At 38.3% G+C, this 23,905-nt stretch overlaps 1 protein-coding gene across 1 annotated transcript in view; it reads left to right on the top strand.

Moving 5' to 3' along the window:
- Positions 1 to 17,941, top strand: part of DCAF17 (DDB1 and CUL4 associated factor 17) — a 45,936-nt gene extending 27,995 nt beyond the window's left edge. Inside the window, exons 9-14 of the mRNA XM_049772876.1 lie at positions 7,071 to 7,213; positions 10,497 to 10,606; positions 14,346 to 14,433; positions 15,175 to 15,258; positions 16,739 to 16,894; positions 17,747 to 17,941. Coding sequence (XP_049628833.1) covers positions 7,071 to 7,213; positions 10,497 to 10,606; positions 14,346 to 14,433; positions 15,175 to 15,258; positions 16,739 to 16,894; positions 17,747 to 17,941 — 776 coding nt within the window. The remainder of the gene's footprint in view (positions 1 to 7,070; positions 7,214 to 10,496; positions 10,607 to 14,345; positions 14,434 to 15,174; positions 15,259 to 16,738; positions 16,895 to 17,746) is intronic.
- The last annotated feature ends 5,964 nt before the right edge of the window (positions 17,942 to 23,905 follow it).

Raw genomic sequence — 23,905 nt, 5'->3', positions numbered from 1 at the left:
ATGCACCATAGTTTCTTTATCCACTCATCTGTTCTCAGGTACTTGGGTTGCTTACAGATTCTGGCTATTCTGAATAGTGTTGCCATGAACACAGGAATGCAAATGTCTTTTCTGCATTATTTGGGGCCCCTATGGTTATAGTCCCAGGAGTGGTAGTATTGATAGGTGAATGGAAGGAAACTCAATTCTATTTTTTTTTGGGGGGGGGCCACACCCAGCGGTGCTCAGGGGTTACTCCTGGCTGTCTGCTCAGAAATAGCTCCTGGCAGGCATGGGGGACCATATGGGACACTGGGATTCGAACCAACCACCTTTGGTCCTGGATCAGCCGCTTGCAAGGCAAACGCCGCTGTGCTATCTCTCCGGGCCCCCTCAGTTCTATTTTTTGAGGAATGTCCATATTATTTTGCTGAAACAATCGACATTCCTACCAGTACTTAGCCTCACCTACTTTCTGTGCCTTAGATCCAATAAGAAGCCATTTTTATTGGATACATCATTATTGGCTGATAGTTCCTAGGGCAGCTATAACATCACAAACTGATAGTTTCCTAGGGCAGCTATAACATCACAAACTGGTATCTCTAAACATAAAAGTATTGTTTTACTGTTTTGATGGCTAGAAACTCAAGGTGTTCACAAGGACAACCTCCCTTAAAGACTAAATAGGAAATACTCCTTTTGTGCCTTTTCTAATTTATGGTTGTTATGTAGTTCTTGCCTTTCTTGGCATGCAGAAGTGTAACTCCAGTCACCACCTCTGTCTTCATAACACTTTTCCCCTCAATGTCTTCAAATCTCTCTTTGTAGGGACATCAGATATCGGACATAGGGCTTATCTTTATCAGATCTGACCTTATTATATCTGCAAAGACTATTTCTAAGTAAAGTCATAGATACTGGAATCCAGGATGTCAGCATATTTTGTTGAAAAGATACAATCCTGGGGCCAGAGTGATAGCACAGTGGTAGGGCATTTGCCTTGCACATGGCTGATCTAGGATGGATGCGGATTCGATCCCTGGCACCCCGCATGGTCCCCTGAACCAAAAGCAATTTCTGAGTGCAGAGCCAGGAATAACCCCTGAACACCACCAGTTGTGACCTCCTTCCCCCAAAAAGAAAAGATACAATCTACAATAAAGAGCAATATCAATTTGTTTTAATTGCAGCTAGGTATCTTTAGGCCATTCAATGAACAAAGCTGCAAAGTATAAATTTAAAACTGAATTTAAAATAAAAATTTTAACTGTACCCAAATTTAACTGTTATTTGAGCCTACATTTGCATATCTTATGTCTCCTGTTGAACTTCTTGTTTCCTAATAAAAATTATCCTGCAACATGTAGCCTATACAATAGACTTTAAATTGCTCTGTCAGGGCCTAAAGAGAGAATACAGTAGGCTGAGTGCTTGCCTTGCATGAGGCTGACCTAGATTCGATCTCCAGCATCCCATATGAGCACCACGAGGTAATACCTGAATACAGAGTAATATTGCAATGCAACTCCTGACTGCAGAGCCAGGAGTAATTCCTGAGCATCGCTAGGCATGTTCCCAAAACCAACAAATAAATAAATTGAATAAATAAACTGAAATAAAGTTAAGTTTAAGATTTTTTTACTGTTCCTTTTATCCTTAGTATATAAAGAGATGGTTCAAATGTTGCTTAAATTATTTTTCTATGGGGCCGGCGTGGTGGCACTAGAGGTAAGGTGCCTGCCTTGCCTGCGCTAGCCTAGGACGGACTGCGGTTCAATCCCCCGGCATCCCATATGGTCCCCCAAGCCAGGAGCGACTTCTGAGCGCATAGCCAGGAATAACCCCTGAGCGTCACCGGGTGTGGCCCAAAAAAAACCAAAACAAAAAATAATTAGACTCAATAGTCTTTAATTTTTGCTTGCATTCCCTTTTGAGAAGTTAAGAAATGTGTGTATTTTGCATAAAAAAAAGAGCTCTTATCTATTAGAGATAGGAACTCATAGTTGTTTACAATACAGGGATAACTCCTACCTTGAAAATATGTCATGTGGAATCAACTTAGACCTCAGGAGATTAGATCCCATCCGCCCAGCCTTGAACCCTAGTTCCCAGTCACAGAAACAGCACAGTTCTTCACAACAACTGCAGGAAACAAACCCCATCCGGGACAACCTTAATACTACTGGAACACCAACGAGTGCCAGTTCTAATACAATATCCTGACAACGAGGAAAATGGGAACAACATGACCTAAGAACAGGTTATCCTACCTCACCAGCCATCAATAAGTCAAAATCAGAAGACTTGTCACCCGTTGGTAGGTCCAAAAACCAAGATTGCGATTTACAGATGACTGGCTACTAGAACCATGACCAGACTGTATATATCTTGGGACCAATAAAAAAGCCCTAGTCTAGGGTTTGAACTATGACCTGCACAACAATCATGATCCCCAGTTCCAAAGGTTTGGCAGAGACAACTGTAACAGAATGGGGCTTCTGGAAACACAAGGAAAGGCGTTATCCTAGGTGCCAAGACCAAGACCACCAACCACAGAAGCTGGATTAAAATGACACTGAGGGAACGAAACTTCTAGAACCACAAAGACTGACTTCATCATAAGTTCCATCCCTGGAACTATGCAGATACTGAGATTGATAGATACAGAGGTCTGATTGTATCACCTAGGATGGAACAGAAGTCTTCCAAACAACACAAAAACACCACCTGGAGAGTAAAGGATCCTGAACAGAGGCTATAGTTGATCCCGTGACAATATACTCCAAGGGCGGAGAAACCCCATATCTCTTAGGCCAAGTGAATTCCTTTTGGAATGACCCCAATATTTACTGTGCCAAGGCAGGAGGGAAAGAAACAAAACACAAAATATTATTTATCTCTTTATATATTATTATTTTTTATCTTCATTTATTATCATTATTATTATATTTACCTATCTATTTTTGGTTGATTTCTTTGTTTTGGTGTGGTTATTAAAGCAGTTGCCCCCATTTACACTTCTTTTCTTTTCTTTTCTTTCATTATATGCTCTGCCATGTTTCTTATCTCAAGACCGTGGCGTTTTTTGTTTTGTTTTTGTTTTTGTTTTATTTTTGTTTTTGTTTTTGTGGTGCTTAGCATTATTGTTGGAGTCCTCACTGGACACTTGACACTTCTTTTTGTACTGGTGGAGTGTTTCACCTTTTTCTCCTTCGTCACTCTGAGGAGGAGACCCTTTAGAAGAATTCCGCTTATTTTCTGCGTATTAGACCTTTACCCCAGTTTACTACTATTCCCTTCTTCAAACAAAACCACGTAAATTGAACTAGCTAGTCCTGCCCCCCAGTTAGAAGGGGAAATAAGGGAGGCACCAGGACCAAACAGGTGCAAGACTACTAAGTATTAGGCTAGATACAGAGGGAACAACATATTCTGGCAGCCCTAGGGGAGAGGGAAGAGCATATGGGAGGCAGGACAAAAACAGAGGTGTAGGGAGGACAAATTGGTGATGGAAATCCCCCCTGATTTTATGTAAATATGTACCTAAAATATTTCTTTTTTTTTAATTTAATTTTTATTTTGATCATAGTGGTTTACATATTGTTGACAATAATATTTTAGGTACATATTTCTGTCCCTGCAGAATTTCTGCCCTTCACTTTGCTCCCATACATAATCACTATTTTCAGTTTCTAAGTTGGGTTTTTGTTGTTTCATTCTTTAACACTTCCCTGACATCCTTATAAATATTCTTGCTTTATAACAATACTAGGATAGTAGACCTAACCTCATATACAGATGCGGAAACAGTTGTTCTCTGGAACTTCTTGGTCTTTTCAATTGAGAATAACATTAGAGATCAAACTGTGGGTTCTTGGGGTTAACAGGGTCCTGTCAGAATTGTGATAAGCAAGGTCCTATTGCTACTTTAATGTCATTTTTAGTCACTTTTGGGGGAAAGAATTTTTTTTTACATGTGCTGTTTTCATGAGGGACATGGCTATATTTATAGACCTGTGGCCCTACTGGACCACCAAGTACCACCTGGAGCAGTGGTCGGCAATCTTTTTTTCTTTTTTTTTTTTTTTTGGTTTTTGGGCCACACCCAGTAATGCTCAGAGGTTACTCCTGGCTATGTGCTCAGAAGTTGCTCCTGGCTTGGTGGACCATATGGGACACCGGGGGATCGAACCGCGGTCCGTCCAAGGCTAGCGCAGGCAAGGCAGGCACCTTACCTTTAGCGCCACTGCCCGGCCCCGGCAATCTTTTTTTCAACTGAGCCAAATCTTGCCAAAACCACAGAAGAGCCAAATTAAAAGTGTAAAGAGCCACATGTGGCTCGCGAGTCGCGGAAGCCGACCACTGACCTGGAGTATCCTTCATGACAATAAAAATGAAGTAATGGGCCAGAGCGGTGGTACAAGCAGTAAGGCGTCTGCCTGTGCACACTAATGTAGGACAGACCACAGTTCGATCCCCTGGCATCCCATATGGTGGTCCCCCACGCCAGTAGTGATTTCTGAGCTCATAGCGAGTAGTAACTCGTAAACCTCACTGGGTGTGGCCGACAAAAAAACAAAAAAGAAAAGAAACATCTTGCATGTTTTCTTTATCTTATGAATTCCTCTATGCCTTCTTAAAATTAATAATCCCATACCAGTGGTCGACAACCTGCAGCTCGCAATTTGGCTCTTCTGTGTGCCTGGCGGCTGCTCCAGGAGTCAGAACTCTGCTCCTAGCCTCTGTCAGTGCGCGCCCTGTGTGGCTCTCAAATTTCAATCGTGGTTTTGGCTAGATTTGGCTCAGTTGAAAAAAAAGGTTGCCGACCACTGTGACATATTCAAACTTTAATATTTCTCTTATAATAATTTTTCTTTACCTACCACAGTCTGTAGTCACCACATTATTATATACAGTGTTTGTATTGCTTTCATAATTTACCTAGCAATGTTCTTGTCTATTTGAGGGGGTTTCTATATTTATTGCTTAAACAAGACCTCATTATTATTTACTCCTGGCTTTGCACTCAGAAGTCGCTCCTGGCAGGCACAGGTGACCATATGGGATACTGGAATTCAAATCACAGTCTGTTCGAATAAGCTGCTTGCAAGGCATATGCCCTATAGCTAGCTATGCTATCAGGAGACTATCAGGAGCTAAGGAGACAGCTCAAGTGAAGCTCAAGATCAACACACACACACACACACACACACACACACACACACACACACACACACACACACACTGGCATCCTTCAGTAACTCTTTTGGCCCTCTTGTCCCTAGAGTTCCATTGGACTGTACCCTATAAAATAAGCAATATTACCTTTTATTAAGAAATTTTAAAATGTATTTTGTATATATTTAATAATCTTATACCTGTCCTTATAACTCATGGGTTTGTTTTCGGAGGGGGGTTTGGTTTTTGTTTTGAAAATGCTCAGGGGTTATGCCTGGGTCTTCTCTCAGGAATTATTCCTGGTAGGTTCGTAGGACCATATTTGATGCCAGAGATTAAAACTGGGCCAGTCATAGTCAAGAGAAATGCCCTACCTACCAAACTATCGCTCCAGTCTCAACTATCAGTTTGAGCTTAACTTTTCATTATTTTTTCATTTTTATAGCTCTGAAAAGTAAATTGTCCTTATGAAGAGGACTAGTAAAGCACACACTTCTAAATATAATATGTGATGCCCAAGTGACTGAGCTCCCAAAAACAAGCCACTTTACCAATAGTGGTGACCTTTTAACCCACAGATTCAAGTTAAAAGGAACAAAGGGATCAATATTAATTACTGTCCAGAGAGGCCATGTCATATGTTTCAAGAACTTCCCAAAAGGAATTTTTATCTACCAGAATTACATTCTCTCCTATGTTTGCATCTCTCTAGGAATAAATCTGTTATGGTCCACCTGAAATTAGTGTCAAAGAAAGCTAAGAAGTTTCTGTTTTCTGTGCTTTGTGTTTTGAGGCTATCACTGGCTGCACTTAGGCCTTATTCCTGACTCTTTTAGTCTGGATTCACTCCTGAGGATGCTCAGGAGACCACAGAGGGATCAAATCCTGATTGACTACATGTAAAGCAAACTCCTTAACCCCTATACCTGACCCCAATAAATAGTTTTGTCAATTTCAGAAGGCTACAACTTACTATATGTCTAAACTACCTTAAAATGTACTGGTGGGCCCGGATGGATTGCACAGCGGCGTTTGCCTTGCAAGCAGCCGATCCAGGACCAAAGGTGGTTGGTTCGAATCCCGGTGTCCCATATGGTCCCCCGTGCCTGCCAGGAGCTATTTCTGAGCAGACAGCCAGGAGTAACTCCTGAGCACTGCCGGGTGTGGCCCAAAAACCAAAAAAAAAAAAAAAGTTCTGGTTTTTATGATCAAAATTAATACAAGTGGCACTCAGGATAGATCCTGCCACAGTAGAAGCTACCCTTCAATTGAAGCTATTTTTCAGTCATTTCTTGTGTGGCAGGTCTTAACCTAAGTGGATATATTCATTGTAAATAGTATCACATCAATCCCTAAATCTTAGGCAAGATGTCAAGACTCTTGTAATGTTTGTTAACCTGTTGTTAACCTACTGATCTAGAATATGGAAGATCTTTTCCACACAAAGGAATGATTAGATTATTTATACTATTGCATTATATGAGAGTTGGGAATATTTTCTAGCTCATAGTCCTTCATATCGCTTTATTAATAGCATTGCTTTGAATAGGTGAATGTTATCATTAGTATTGAATAGCATGTTATCATCATGTGCATTTTCAGCCAACTTTTTTCCACTTAATTTAGCTGTGTACCCCCACAGGTATCTGGAAAGTTGACATATCTGCTACCATTTGTAGCATTTCTCTTTTCTTAGGAATAAGTTTCTTTCTTGATTATATTTTATCTCCTTAAATATTTATTTAAATATTTATTTTAAGGAAATACTTATTTCCTTAAATATAGTCATAGTTTGTTAATGGAAAGTCTTCAAACAATGCATGCAAAGAAATAGATTAAACTCAGTTAATGAGTATTCCAAGACTAGCCAAACAAAGATGCTAATAAATCTGTTTCACCCATCTCTGCAGACACGCCACCCCTACTCTTTGAGGTATCCTCCCTGGAAAACGCTTTTCAGATTGGAGGCCACCCTTGGCACTATATCATCACACCCAATAAGAAGAAGCAGAAAGGAGTTTTCCATATCTGTGCCCTAAAAGACAATTCCTTGGTAAATCACGAGTGATCAAACTTTTTAGTAGTAAATATGTTTTATTATTTCTCTACTTAATTCCCATTTCTAACAATTTTTTGTTTGTAGCCATAACTTTGAACAGTGGAAAGGAGAATACAGAGAATACAGCATACACTTGTGTATGCTACCCATAATTTAAAAATCATTAATGTTTAAAATATATAGGACACTAGAGATTGCTTAGTTGTTTTTGTTTTGTTTGGGGGAATTTTTGTTTGTTTGTTTGTTTGTTTTAAGTCTCATAGATATCCCAGTAAGTGGGGCCGGAGAGATAGCATGGAGGTAAGGCGTTTCCCTTTCATGTAGAAGATCACCGGTTTGAATCCCGGTGTCCCATATGGTCCCTCATGCCTACCAGGAGCAATTTCTGAGCATGGAGCCAGGAGTAACCCCTGAGCACTGCCGGGTGTGACCCAAAAACCACACACACACACACACACACACACACACACACACACACACACAAAGATATCCATGGTCCCTCATGCCTACCAGGAGCAATTTCTGAGCATGGAGCCAGGAGTAACCCCTGAGCACTGCCGGGTGTGACCCAAAAACCACACACACACACACACACACACACACACAAAGATATCCCAGTACATACGTACGTAGTACGTACACACACACACACACACACACACACACACACACACATCCCAGTAATCCCACTGAAGCTCTATAGTGGGACTCCTCAAAGAATATATTAAAACAGTTCAATTTCTCCTTGGTCTGTTGCTCTTTGCTTTCTAGGGAACAGAACCAGAGGGAACTCTAATGACCACATTCTAAGTATTGAAATACTTTGGATTTTCAAGTATGTTCTTAGGTTATTTATGGCAGACTAGAAAGAAATGTTGCAGGGTAAGACAATAGAAATTTCTGAGCCCCAAATTAATTTTATTTGAAAAATTATTTAAGCATTTGGGACTAGAGAGATAGCGTGGAGGTAGGGCATTTGCCTTGCATGCAGAAGGATGGTGGTCAAATCCCAGCATCCCATATGGTCCCCCAAGCCTGCCGGAAGCGATTTCTGAGCATAGAGCCAGGAGTAATCCCTGAGTGCTGCCGATGTGACCCAAAAACAAAACAAAACAAAAATTATTTAAGCATTTATTTGGTGAGCATAATATAAATTTAGGGCTTGTCATGTGTCAAACATATGGCTGAAGATTATTCCCTTCCCTTAAGTTACTTTTGCCTTCAAAAGAAAGCAAGTGTTTGGCTGGAGAGATAGCATAACTTTAGGGCATTTTCCTTGCAAACATCTTATTCGAACAGACTGTGGTTTGAATTCCGGTATCCCATATGGTCACCCGTGCCTGCCAGGAGTGACTTCTGAGTGCAAAGCCAGGAGTAAAATCCTGAGCACTGTTGGGTGTGACCCAAAAACAAACAAACAAAAAGAAAGCAAATATGTAAGTTAATTGCAGTCTTTTACTAAACTCAGTAATTGAGAAAATTGCAAAAGAGTGGGTGGAAGGAAATAGGGATCCTTCTTTACTTTGTCTTGATGACTTCATTTAGTCGTTGTAGACCCTCTAGATATATGTAATGAACTTTTTCTTTTTTTGTTTGTTTGTTTTGTTTTTTGTTTTTGGGTCACACCTGGCAGCGCTCTAGGGTTACTCCTGGCTCTATGCTCAGAAATTGCCCCTGGCAGGCTCAGAGGACCAAATGGGATGCCGGGATTCGAACCACCGACCTTCTGCATGCAAGGCAAATGCTTTACCTCCATGTTATCTCTCCGGCTCCATATAATGAACTTTTTCTGAGACAGACTATGCTTACTCCATACCTTTCACTTCTAGAGTCTGCTATCACTTGTAGGCCTCGTCCCTTTTAGAGTCACCTTTGTTCACACTGAAAGTAAGCACAGTCTTGGGTCCACTTCTCTATGTATCCTGATGTCATAGCTGCCAAGTCTGTGTATAGCATCTTCTAATTTTGTAGGAGCATTGTCCCTTCCATTTTCTCATTTATCAATGTGAGTACCTCCTGTTTAGTCTAATGATGGCCTCTTTCATAATGACTCTCTTGGGATGGTAGCCTCCTGTGATAAGTCTGGTCTGCTCATTTTCCACAGCATGTGGATATCTGTCAGCTCTCAAAACCATCTCTCTTTCTTATATTTTTTAAGGTGCTAGGTATTAAACCAGTGCCTTACCAATGCAAACTCTACCCTCTGCTACAAAGATGTGGAGGGTGCAGTTAGGGACCACTTTGAAAATGATCACTCCGGACATGAATTGGGTGCAGAAAGGGTGTAAAATGACTTGCATAAAACCCCTTCAGTAACAATATTGTTACTTGCCTAAAAGGAAAAGAGAAAAAAGAAAAATGTGTTCCATTGAGGCAGGCAGGGATGGATATGAAGGTGGGGGTGGGGGAAGGTGAGAGAAAAACTGGGGGCATTGGTGGCAGTAAATATGCACTGGTGTTGGAACATTGTATGGCTGAAAATCATGAACAACTTCGTAATTGTATCTCAATGGTGATTCAGTTAAAACACTTAATGAAAAGAAGAAATAAGCATCTAGAGTGAAGGCCATTGTGGGCACATTAATTTCAGTGGTTGCCACCAAGATGATTAACTGCATTGATTTTCTTTTATGTACAATGTAATATTACCATTTCTATTACAGATTATTAAAGTACATATCAGAAGTCTATAAAAATGTTTGTATCACAACCCCAAAGTATCTAGTCTCATGGTGTACACTCTGTCTTGATTTAATTTTGATTGCTGTTCACATTTATGTACATACATACTATTTCAACTAAAACTTCAGTACTTTGATTTTATTCTGTTCTTTCTAGCTAATTTCAATTCATTCTTTCAAGTTTAGGACAAGGTTTTTATTTTTACTGAAATTCTGCTTATCTAGTTCTGTTGCTTGATCAATAAATATTCTGTGCATGAGTTTATCATTTATTTACTGGGGGAGAGGAAAGGGCCACACTCAACAGTGCTGAGGGCTTATTCCTGACCATGATCAGAAGACCATATGGGATACCAGGGATTGAACTACAGATGGTAGCATGTAAAGCAAATGTCCTGACTGCTGCGCTCTCTTTCTGGCCCCTATTCTGGTTTTCTTAAGTGTGAATGTCTTAGTGTGAAACCCTTATACATAACCCATTTAAAATGTTTAATACCCCTTCTTCACTGTGCCCTTGAATTAATGATCTGTCACTGATATTAAATGTAAAAAATTTTTTTCTTAATTTTTAGTTGTGATATTTTTCCCAACTCCAGGCAAAAAATGGGATCCAAGAAATGGATTGTTGTTCTCTAGAATCTGACTGGATCTATTTTCATCCTGATGCATCTGGTAGAATAGTTCATGTTGGCCCAAATCAGGTCAAGTGAGTATTTTCATTAAAGTTAAAATAACTTTCAGTAGCATTTATCAGGCTCTTTATTTTGCCATCTAACTATTGAGCCCACTGTGGAAGTAGTTTGTCATCGTGTGCTTCCTCAGATTGGCATCTAGAAAAATTGATTTTAATTTGTTAGCCTCATCATTATGGTTTGTACATCTTACATTTGAGTAACTAATTTGATGTCTAATAGATTAGTAAAAGGAGATTATAGATAGGCTTTTCGTCATTGGGTCTCAGCTAATTCTTTAGAATAAATCAAAGAGAATATGATTGTCTTTGTCCTGAATTAATGCCTTACCAGAACCAGAGGGTAGGGCACTTACCTTCCATATGGCTGACCCAGGTTCAATACCTAACACTTAAGATGGTCCCCCAGGCCCACCAGGAGTGATTCCCGAGTATAAATTGTAAATCCAGGAATAACACTGAACACCACTGAGTAGGCAGGCAGACAGACAGACAGACAGACAGACAGACAGACAGACAGACAGACAGACAGACACACACACACACACACACCTTACCACAGGAGATGTAGTAGATTGTGTGAAGTAGGTCTTGTTTTACTTTTTAAACTTCATCTTCCGTATCTTCCTCTCCTTCCTTGAAATTGTACATTTGGCTCTTCATAATTCTAAATGTTTATCTCCCTCTCTGATCTGTGTCTCTTAATTTTTCCCCTTCCACCTACACTTTAATGATTGCATATTTGCAGGACTTGGGCATTCTTCTCTTCTAAGTCATTTACTCCCTTTCTGCTTGATTTTATTTTTCCCTTGACTTCAAAGATCAGGCATTCACTAAAATTCCAATATGTATATCCTAGAACAAACCTTTCATTCTAACTCTTGCCAGATATCTTAAATAATTAACACATTCTTGCCTTCTCTTTTTGCTTTTGGATGACACCTAATGATTTTCCTAGTTTACTCCTGACTCTGTACTCAGAGATCCCTCCAGGGATTGCTAGTAAAGACCTGGTTCAGGGGATCAACCCAGGGTCAGCTGCATGCACCACCAACACTTTAACTCCTTGATGTCTTGATCTGCCCCCTTCTTGCTTTCTTAACCTTCTATTTAAATATTTACATGCAGATTCTCACTTTTCTTCTTTCTCTGTCTCTCTGTCTCTTTATCTCTCTCACACACACATATACTCATACACATGCGCACACACACATGCATACACACCATGCATATTCTCGACCCAATTAGTTTTGCTGCTATTTCTTGAAATCTATTTCTGCTCTTACTCTTGCTGACCATCTTGGACTATTGTCATCATTTACCTGAACAATCAAAATAACTTATAGGACTCCAAGGATGCACTTTTTTACTCCATAAGCATATTTTCTTCTCAGGAGTTAGGGTGATTTTAGAAACTTTAACAAACACTAAATTTAGCAAGTAAATTCTGCTTTACTTAAAATTTTTTTTTTTTTTTTTTGGTTTTTGGGCCACACCCGTTTGACGCTCAGGGGTTACTCCTGGCTATGAGCTCAGAAATCGCCCCTGGCTTGGGGGGACCATATGGGACGCCGGGGGATCGAACCGCTGTCCGTTCCTTGGTAGCACTTACAAGGCAGACACCTTATCTCCAGCGCCACCTTCCCGGCCCCTACTTAAAATTTTTTACCATAATTTAGGACAAGGCCAAGTAGATGCATTTCTCTCTAGTCTGTTCTTAGCTATTCTGTTTGTTTGTTTGTTTGTTTGTTTATTCAGGCACCACACCTGGTAGTACTCATGTGATACTTGGTGACCATATGATTTCTTAATGTTTTAAGACAAAGACCAATTTAGAGCTGGAAAGATAGTACAACAGGTAGGATGCTTTCTTTGAATGAGGCTGACCCTGATTTGATCCTCAAGATTTCATATTCTCCCCCAACACCCCCAGGAATGATCCCTGAACACAGAGCCACAAATAAGCCCTGAATACTTTAGATGTGGCCCCAAACCCCTCCTCTCCCTCCTCCCAAAAAGATAAAGATCAGCTTACTTAGCATGTTTGAAAGAATCTGGGAATCCAGGTTATAGTAGCCATGCCTTTTCAGGAATCTGAATACTTTTCCCCTCCAATTGAGGTTTGTTTTCCTGCCTAAGTTGTTTTTTTTTTTATCTTATACCCAACTCAGTTATCACTTTTTCAGAATCCTTCTCATTAGATTACCCTCATCATTTTATTTTGATTATATCACCATGTAATCTTTTCATATAGCACTTTGAGAAGTTTTGATTATTTGTTAATTGCTTAACTATCTAGCTGTCTACATATCTTAGATATCTAGCTTTGGAATTAGGAGCATCAGAAAAATATTTTGTGAAAGTGTCAGGAATGGGGGCCAGGCCGTGGCGCTGGAGCTAAGGTGCCTGCCTTGCCTGCGCACGGACCGCGGTTCGATCCCCCGGCGTCCCATATGGTCCCCCAAGAAGCCAGGAGCAACTTCTGAGCGCATAGCCAGGAGTAACCCCTGAGCGTCACAGGGTGTGGCCCAAAAACCAAAAAAAAAAAAAAAAAAAAAAAAAGAAAGTGTCAGGAATGCTCAGACTCTGAGCACAGAATTTGAATCAAAAAGGATCATATTATGGGGCTAGAGCGATAGCACAGTGGATATGGCATTTGCCTTGCACGCAGCCTACCTGGTTTTGATCCTGGCATTTCCTACTGTCCCGAGCCTGCCAGGAGTTATTTCTAAGCACAGAGCCAGGAATAACTCCTGAACACCACCGGGTATGGCCCCAAAACAAAAATGTCTGATGAACTTTCACAAAAACGTCTTAAAATCTATGGTGCATCTTTAGTAAACCTAAATTTTCATGTTTGTTACCACCTGTCTTTTAATAGGTGTCTGAGTTTAGGAAGGTAAGTTATGCAAAAGATGTGTGACTTTTAGCCAGAAATTTATTTTAAAAGATAGGCACTTTTAAATATTGGCACTAGTTATGATAAATACTTTAGCAATTTAAATTATAATTTGATTTCTTTGTCTTTGGCAAACTCCAATATTTCCTGGCCACAGAAACTGCTTCTCCCTGCTGTTCTCTTTGCCTGCATTTGAGACTTTAAACTTTCAGAATATTGTGCTTTTGAAGTTTGTTAATGCTGTGAACAGATTTGTGTGGGTGGTGAGCAAATTATTTTCTCTTTCTTAGTAAGCTTGATCTACAAGGCCATTAGCACTTAAGGAAAAAAAAAGAAAATGTAAATTATAACTCTAAGGAAAAAGAAAACTGTTAAGTAATTATGTTTTTCAATATTACACTATTATAAAAACTCTTGGTTTAGGGTTAGTTGCTTATCTAGTCTGTCTAACAATTATTTGTTGATGGATAATCCTGTCTTCAGGAAAAAATCTATAATGTCACTTAATTATTTAATGTTAAAAAAGAAACATTGAAGCTGGTTGCAAGATGGCAGAAATGAGACTCATCTAAATGATGTTAGTCATGAAGTTTGGAAGGTGATGAGGCCTTGGGAAACTGCTTCTTTACCTACTTCAGTAGCACCTTTTTGAGGTCCTCTGTGTTTTTCTCTAAATTTGGAGAATTTATGGACAGTTAATATGACTTTAAAATCATGAGATAATCAGGAAGAAAACTCAATATTTTTTATAAATTATATAAAATATATGAAATGAAAACTTAAAATTTGCATTTGTTGTATTTTATTTCAACTTTAGCACTTTGTGGTACATTGAAGTTCCTTTTCTCTTTTCAGAGTTCTAAAGCTAAATGAAGTAGAAAATAATAGTACCCAGTATCAAATCTCTGAAGATTTTGTCATTTTGGCCAACAGGGAGAACAAAGTAAGTCAGGACTACTTTAAAATCTTACATGTCACTGTTTTTCTCTAAAGGAAAAAGATGATATGCAACTATGTTTTCCATTTAGCATTGTTGGAAAGAGCAGCACAATCCTTTAAAAATTTGTTCATTTTGTCTATTTGGCTGGCCTTAGTCTCATTGAGAGTTAAATTATATTCAAATTATATTGATTTTTTTTGGCTAATTTCTATTTCCTTTCTGGGTTTTTCTTTCAATTTATATTGATGATTTTTTTCTTTGGGTTTAATTAATTTTGCAAGCTAAGAGTTAGTTGGGATGGATATAAATTTCTTAAAATTATACACCCATGCTTTAACTCCAGATGGTTCTTTTCCTCTAGTGTACAAATTAAGAACATGAAGAAAATCTTGCAGAGGGAAATTTCCAAACGCAGATTTCCTTTTTTTTTTGCAGATTGCTTTTGATTTGTCATACTATATTAAGACAGAAATCAGAAGAACAAGTGGACTGGCAGATTAGTAATCTTGGCCCTATTTTTGCCTAATTTGGCATTTTATGGCATTTTATTTTGACAAATCTAAAATTTCATAAAGTATGTTTATTAAATGGAGACTCAGATCTAACTAAGAATTTTCTTAATTAAGGAAAATATATTGGACAAAAGTTGATTGGTTTTGTTTTACCAAATATGTTAATACAGTTTTGTCATTGACTGCACAGAATAGAACTTGTCTTACCTTTTTATTTTTCTTTGTATAATAGAATGAAAACATAGTCACGATTACGTCTTCTGGACGCGTGGTAAAAAGGAATTTTAACCTTCTGGATGATGACCCAGAGCAAGAGGTATTATTTTAGGCAGAAATAACAAACCAGACTAGTATGTCCTTGCCCTATGGTTTTAAATATAGTTTCCAGACTGAGTTAGGAGTTTCACACAAGATTAATCAATAGGACTGTTGATGCCATTTCATTCAGTGCACCCTAATTGGGGCTCTTTTTAAGCTTCAGAATTATTCATAAGTTTTTGTTTATGTCAAGTTTCTAAGATCAGAATAATTCAAAGACAACATTAGCTTATTCTGTTTTTTGGCATATGTACTTTTCCCAAGTTCTTAAATTATATTCTGATGACTTTATAGTTTACCTTATTTTTTTTTATTCTCAGTCATGGTTATGTTCATTAATGTTCCTGGGTGAAGGAGAGAAATGTTTGAGCACTGATCTGTTTCCTCTGTAAGATTGTTAGAGTTTAAAGTTTTCCTCCTACACGAAATCAACACAGAACTAACTTTTTAATTCTACATAGACTTAGTTCCATTTTGCAAAATTTGTAGGAAACTAAGTCTTCAAACTGTAAGCAGAGTTGGGGGGGTGTTGTTTTAGAGTATTTACTATTATTTTTAAATTAACATCTGTGATTTCAGTCCTGTTCTGTGGATTGAATTTCAATCTGTCATCTTATGAATAAAGGGCCAGATCAATAGTATATAATGAGTAGGACACTTAATTTGTACATGAATGATCTGGGTTTGATTCCTGGCACCACATTTGGTCCCCCTAACCTCTACCAGTGGTGATCCCTGAGTGCAATACCAGCAGTAAGACCAGAGTACTCAAGGTGTGCTCCAAAAATAAAACTCAAAAAATATTTTCTCGGGGCCGGGCGGTGGCGCTGGAGGTAAGGTGCCTGCCTTGCCTGCGCTAGCCTAGGACGGACCGCGGTTTGATCCCCCGGCGTCCCATATGGTCCCCCAAGAAGCCAGGAGCAACTTCTGAGCGCATAGCCAGGAGTAACCCCTGAGCGTCACAGGGTGTGGCCCAAAAACCAAAAAAATATATATATATATTTTCTCATGGATAAGCAGCCATTGTTACTTTATTTATCCTTTTATATATAATTTCTTTATATATATAAAGCACAGAGTTTTTTGTTTGTGTATATATACACATATATGTATGTGTATATATATATATATATATACATAATGTATATAAGAATATGGGAATCATGTCAGAGGTAGTAGTTGAGTTGTGGAGAAGCTCTGATTTGCTGTCAGAGTAGAGAATTACATTTATTATTTGGGTAGAGATCTACACAGACTTAGTTCCATTTTTCAAAATATATAGGAAACTTAAGTCTTGAGAATCTTTGTACTGATGTTTTACAAGGCATGTTAAGAAGAAACAGAGTTTGAGCTATGCTGCCACCCATTCTTTCTACATATTTTTTATAATTAATATCATCATTAAATTACAAATATAATAATAATCATAATAATTTTTGACCCACTTCTCTGCTTTTTATCCTAATCTGCCCACTGAGACTTTCAAAATTGTGGACTATGAAGATGAATTGGATTTGCTTTCTGTGCTAGCTGTTACTCAGATAGATACTGAAGGAAAAGCTCATCTGGATTTCCACTGTAATGAATATGGAACTTTACTTAAAAGCATTCCACTAGTGGAATCATGGGATGTGGTGAGTAGAATTCACAGAATACTAAGTTGTAAGCATTTTTCCTAGGTGACGTTTATAATGGTGTTGCTGTGTTTATGTCAAGTTGAGGTCGCTTGTAACAAAGACCACAAGAAAGAGGTTTTCCTCCTACATGCAGTAGGACAGCATGCTTCAATCATGCTCTCTGTTGAAGAGGATGCATCCTTAGCAGTCCTAGAGACAGAGCTTTGTGTTCTCCCTGAATACATGCTATTTCATTACATTCTATCTTGGTTTTTTTTCTCCCACTTTATAATGTTTTTAAAAAAACAAAGTTATAATTAATTTTAAGATATTAAAGAGATACCATATCTAAGCATGCTAAATTCCTGGCACTAAGCGCAGGAATCTTGTGTCTGTTCTTAGACTCTTGTATCTGCTCTTCTGAGTCTTATAGAAGATAAAAGTTAGGACACAGCAGTAAGGATTATTTTGCTCTGTCCTTTTTCTATTAGAGGAGAACCTGAGCCACTTCACAACTTAGCCATCGTTGCACAGTGAAGTGGTAGCAGTATTGGCAATAGAATTTGAATGTTAGAACTTCTAAATTCAGGATTTTATTTCCACTCTCAACATTTTCTGAACTTTTTATTTAAATAATCTGCATATTTACCATAAAAGACTTTCAGGGAATTCCTGAAAGAGAGAGAGAGAGAGAGAGAGAGTGAATTCCTGTGTGTGTGTGTGTGTGTGTGTGTGTGTGTGTGTGTGTGTGTGTGTGTGTGTGTGTGTGTGTGTGTGTGTGTGTGTGTTAGAAAGAGAGAGTGAAGATTGCTAGCATAGGTGTATAACATTTCAGGAATTATCTGAGAGGAGATTGTGTTTTTATTACAGACATATAGCCATGAAGTCTATTTTGACAGAGACTTGGTAATACACATAGAACAGAAACCCAGCAGAATCTTCAGCTGCTATGTTTACCAAATGGTATGTGACCCTGGGGAAGAGGAAGAAACCACAAACAGAAGCTGTGACAAAACTACTTTAAAATTTTCAGATGTATTTAAGACTTTTGGCCAAACGCTCTGACAATTTTGTCCAGTCATCTTTTTTAAACTCCATATTAAATTCCCCAGTATTTTCCAGTAGAAGTATTGTGTTGGCTTCAGATGATTGTGACTTCTTTTTTAAACTCTTGCCAGAAAATATGGTAACAAAAAGTCTTTTACTCTGGAACTTTTAGCCAGGTGGCAATGCAAATATAAAATGTGGGGAGAAGAAAAGGAGTAACAGGTTAATACCAATTGCTGGCTAAAGGATCATTGATGGAAAGGTGTTTCGCTTGGGTCTTAAAAATGGTATAGAACTTTGATTGACAAGACCATTTCTCTATTCACCCCAAGAGTATAACATTTAAAAAAAAATGGTTAGAAGCAGCAATAAAAGTCATTGCTGATACAAATTTAATATTGAAAAATGGATTTTTAGCTTAGAAGATTTGCGTTAAAGTCCTTAATTTTAGCATATATCCAATTTGAGAATGCTGATGTGAATAAGGAACCTGAGAGGTAATACAGTGGATAGGGTACTTGCCTTGCATGTGGATAACTCATTTCAGATCCTAGTACTACATATGAGCTCAGCCAGGAGTAATCCCTGAATACAAAGCCAAAACTAAGTACTGAGAAATGCCAGATATAATCCAAAACCAAAAGAGAGAGAGAGAGAGAGAGAGAGAAAATAATGAAAATTTTGCCCAGCTTTCCCCTTGAAGAGAGAGAGAGAGAGAATAATGAAAATTTTGCCCAGCTTTCCCCTTGAAAGGGCTGAGAAAAGAATATTGTTAACTATTCTAAAAGTAAAGAAATTCATGAGTTTATAAATTTAAAAGGAAATGATGCTGAAACTATATTTTGTACAATGAGAAAGAAGTTGCCGACATTTTACAGTAAGGAGAAATATTTATATATGAGCCAAGATAAATCTTTCTGAATCTAAGCATACCTAAAATAACCATCCTGGAAAGTAGAAGTGATTATCTCATGAGCAAGATAATAAAATTATCTTTGTATATTAAATTCTTACACTTTTATGTCTACTAGTTGAAAATTCATTCGCATTTTATGAATATTTAATAGTACTATTTAATATAATATGTGAAATTTTCAGATTATGCTAGGGAATGATTATAGTTACAGACCAATTGATCAGTTTGCATGTGCTCTATTGCCTCAGTCTTCAAATTAGACACATAATTAAATCCTAAAATAGTGAATTTACTGCCCACTGCATTTACTTGTTGAAAACATGTCTGGTAAGAAAAAAATAACTTGAAAATAGTAGAAGAAAGAAAAAAATGCTTAGTTGTGAGAGTTTCAAACCAGATGCAGTGTTATGTAAAAGCAATTTTTCTCTCCATTTCTACAGTGTTTCTTAAAAAAAAAAAAAGGTTGTCTTTGGACTTTGACCCTGTTATTATTATTATTATTATTATTATTATTATTATTATTATTATTATTATTTGGTTTTTTGGGCCACATCCAGCGGCATTCAGGTGTTACTCCTGGCTCTGCGCTAGAAATCACTCCTGAAAGGCTTGGGGGATCATATGTGAATGCCAGGAATTAAACACAGGTCCATCCTGGGTCTGCTATGCTATCTCTCCAGCCCCAATCATATAATATTTTTAAGGTATTTATTGAGTTCCCCTACTCAATGAAATTATTGCCTTTAAAAAAAAAATGATAGTGAAAACTAAGAAAACATCTGGAGGCTTCCTGATTCCCTGCATGAGGTTACTAAGGAAGACCCCAGCGAACTTAATGCCATATAGGCTAACCAGCCAGGTAGGCAGTCCTAGTCCACAAGATGGTACCAGACTCCTGCTGGGTGCTTTTAAAAAGCGTCTGCATTTCTCCATTTTGGCTTCCTGATTCCCTGCATGAGGCTGCTAAGGAAGACCCCAGCAAACTTAATGCCATCAAGGTTCACTCCCCAGGAAACAGTGAAGCATGCGACCACACCCATCTCCTAGCCCATGAACCCCACCACAACACGTAGTAAAAGCCACACTACAGGCACGTCAATGGGGAAACAACGCAGGACAACGGCATGCATAGAGAATGAAGATGGCAGCTTTGATGACCCAAAAAAGTACCAACTGCATAGTTAGCCTCTCCGAGAAGGAGTTTAGAGTAGTAATATGGAGGATGCTCATAGAACTCAAAGAGAGCTTGGATCAAGCTGAAGAGAACACAAAGATAGAAATCAGATAACTCCAAAGTTAAATAACTGGATTGAAAAACTCAGTAGATGAAATTAAAAACTCAATGGAAAGTCTCTCCAACAGAGTAACATCAGCTGAGGACAGAATCAGTGAGCTGGAAGATGTGATGCAGAACAACTCCATACAGCAGAAACTCAACAAAATGAATTCCTCACCTAGAATACTGCATCCAGCCAGACTCACTTTCAGGTTTGAAGGAAGTATACATAGCTTCATGGATAAACAGCACCTCAGCAACTTTACAGACTCTAAACCAGCCCTGAAAGAAAAGCTGAAAGACCTACCTTAAGGAAAGACCTACAGAGACACCAAACTTCTACACAAAGATGATACTAAATGCCATGACAATTATCTTTCTCAACGTCAATGGACTAAATGTACCAGTCAAGAGACACAGAGTGGCAAAATGGATCAAAAAGCTGAATCCAACATTCTGCTGCCTATAAGAAAAACATCTAAATAGTCAGAATAAACAGACTTAAAATAAAAAGCTGGAGGAAAATCATCCAAGCAAACTACTCCCTTAAAAAAGCTGGAGTGGCCATATTAATATCAGATGACACAAACTTTAGTCTCAGAAAAATTGTAAGGGACAAAAATGGTCACTTCGTACTAATCAAAGGATATGTACAGCAGGAAGAAATCACTCTCCTAAACATATATACACCCAATGAGGGACCAGCAAAATACTTGACACAATTGTTGACAAATTTGAAAGAAGATATCAATAGCAATACAATAATATTTGGAGACCTCAACACTGCCCTGTCACCCCTTGATAGGTCAACCAGGCTGAAACCCAACAAAAATATACTAGCTCTGAAAAGAGACATGGAAGAAAGTGGACTAGTATATACATGTGTGTGTGTATATATGCTGACCCATAAAACATATCTCCATAAAGTCAAGAGGATAGAAATTATACAGACTACCTTCTCAGATCACAAGGCACTAAAATTAGAAGTGAACTACAAAGGGTTATAGAAAACAACTTTAACACCTGGAAATTAAAGAGTACATTGCTGAACAACCAGTGGGTCAAAGATTAAATCAAAGAGAAAATCAAAACATTTCTGGAAACAAAAGACAATAAAGATACAAACTATCAGAATTTTATGGGACAAAGCAAAAACAGTACTAAGGAAAATTCGTAGCTTTACATCAGAAAGGAAGAAGGGGACTATATAAATATAAATAGCTTAATAATACAGCTTTTAAAATTAGAAAATGATCAACAAAAAGAGCCAAAAATAGGTAGTCAGAAGGAAATAATAAAACTTAAAGCAGAAATCAATGAGATGGAAATCAAAAGAACAATTTGAAAGATCAGTGAAAGCGAAAGTTAGTTCTTGGAAAAAATAAACAAGATTGATAAACCACTAGCAAAACTCACAAAGAAACAGAGAGAGAAACTTAATAAATTGTATTAGAAATGAAAAGGGTAAGATCACTATAGATACTGCAGAGATTCAAAAGGTAATCAGAGAATACTTTGAGAAACTATGCCATGAAACATGAGAACTTGGAAGAAATGAATAAATTCTTAGACTCCTAAAATCTTCTACAGTTAACCAGGATTATCTAGCAAATCTCAATAGACCCATCACTACTGAGGAAATTAAAAGATTTATCAAAAGTCTTCCCCAAAACAAAAGCCCAGGCCCAGATGGATTCACTAACGAATTCTTTCAAACCTTTCTGGAGGAACTACTACCAACCCTTTTCAGACTCCTTCATGAAATTGAAAAATCAAGAACACTCCCAAATAGTTTTTATGAAGCTAATATCACCCTGATACGAAAACCAGACAGAGATGTTGCAAGAAAAGAAAACTACAGACCAATACCCCTGATGAACACAGATGCAAAGATCCTCAACAAAATACTGACAAATAGGATTCAATGCCTTATCAAGAAGATCATACACCACAAACAAGTAGGATTCATTCCAGGTATGCAAGGATGGTTTAACATATGTAAATCAATCAGCATAATACACCATATCAACAAAAGGAAAATTAAAAACGATATGATTGTATCAATAGATGCAGGGGAAAAAAAAGAAAAAGAAACATCTGGAACTGAGATATCTGCCTGCCTTTTCGCCAGGGACAAGAATGTAGAATAGTATTAGTCAAATGGGAACTAACCGCTAAGAAACTCCTAAAGTCTCAGGGCTGCCAAAATCAAATCAGACCAGGATCCAGATGCCATATGGGTTAATTGTACATGGTGTGAAGAACAGGGGGATGTGGGCAGTTACAAACAGGACTGTGCCCCAACTAGAGGGACTATCTGTTACTACTTCAGCCATTGTAACATGAAATGTGAGCTGCATGATAGTTAACAGGTTGGAGGACAAAAGTTGTCAGAACCCATCAGAATGAGTGTAGCCTCCCTCGCCCCTTAAAAACAAGTGACTAGAATACCAAAAGAAAGCTTGTACAAAACTTGCAGATAACTAGTTGGAGACAATTCAGCTTTGCTTCTCCCACTAGTGTGGACTTCCTAACTCCCCACAGTGCCATGTAGCTCTTCATTCTGCCAGCTAGGAGACATCAGACTGCCATTGTCTAGAACAGAAGTTTCCAAACTTAATTGGCCTACTGTCCCCTTTTCAGAAAAAACAAACAAACAATAACAACAACAAAAAAAAAAAACCTCAGCAGTTCTTTGAAAATCTACCTTCTTTAAGTGAACAGTTTTTCCCAGACTGGATAATACCACCATCCCCTGGAGGGGCACAATTGTAGTCACCATTGCAATGGAGGTAATGCTTCCTGTTCACTGAAGGTAGGTTTCTTGAGGGGCAGAGGGGTGCTCTGGCTTTGTTTTTTTATTTGGTTTTCTGTAAAGAGTCCGTCAGCCAAATAAGTTTGGGAACCCATGGACTTGAGAAAAAAGGAAGTGATTAATATCCGCTTGCCCTACTTAAACCTCCCAATGCCCCACTTAGCCCATCTGCTTAACAGGTGCTAGTAACAATGATCAGGATTCCTGGGTAACTTCTTTCAGCATTCCCAGACAGAAAGCTGATAAATTTATTTTGAGGCTGAAGACGTGGCTCAATGATAGAGCATGTGCTTTGAATGTGTGAGTCCTTGGGTTGTATGTATCCCCTGTATCACCAAAATAAAGTTGTATTTCTACATTTCTAATGTTTGTCTTAGTCTTAGTTTGTATATTCTTACTGTGTCAGTGCCATGAGATTATTGCTCTTTGACTTTTCAAAACATCTCTAAAGAGCAAGTCCTGGGCCCGGAGAGATAGCACAGCGGTGTTTGCCTTGCAAGCAGCCGATCCAGGACCGAAGGTAGTTGGTTCGAATCCCGGTGTCCCATATAGTCCCCTGTGCCTGCTAGGAGCTATTCTGAGCAGACAGCCAGGAGTAACCCCTGAGCACCGCTAGGTGTGGCCCAAAAACCAAAAAAAAAGAGCAAGTCCTGTCATAGTTACTACTTCAACTACCCGGTGAGGGGCTGTGGATTTTTCATCAGTTAAAAGTACTTTTTCCTCACACATACTTATTTAAAATGATAACATTTATTCAGTGTTTCATCTTCATTGTTAAGATATGTGTAAAATGAATTGTGTTTCTTAACATTCAAATTAATCATGTAGGTAAAAACTCCTATTTTCCCTTTCGTATTTTAAAAATGAAGAAAATAAGACTAAAGAAGTTAGCTTGCCAAAAGCTTCAGAACTGAGGCATGCAGAGGCGAGAAATACATCCATATTTGCTTGATACAAATATCAAATTTCCTTCAA

The sequence above is a fragment of the Suncus etruscus genome, chromosome 5 (assembly GCF_024139225.1).
Source record: "Suncus etruscus isolate mSunEtr1 chromosome 5, mSunEtr1.pri.cur, whole genome shotgun sequence".
Classification (NCBI taxonomy): domain Eukaryota; kingdom Metazoa; phylum Chordata; class Mammalia; order Eulipotyphla; family Soricidae; genus Suncus; species Suncus etruscus.
Note: the sequence above shows the minus strand (reverse complement) of the source record. Positions and strands in the feature narration are given on the sequence as shown.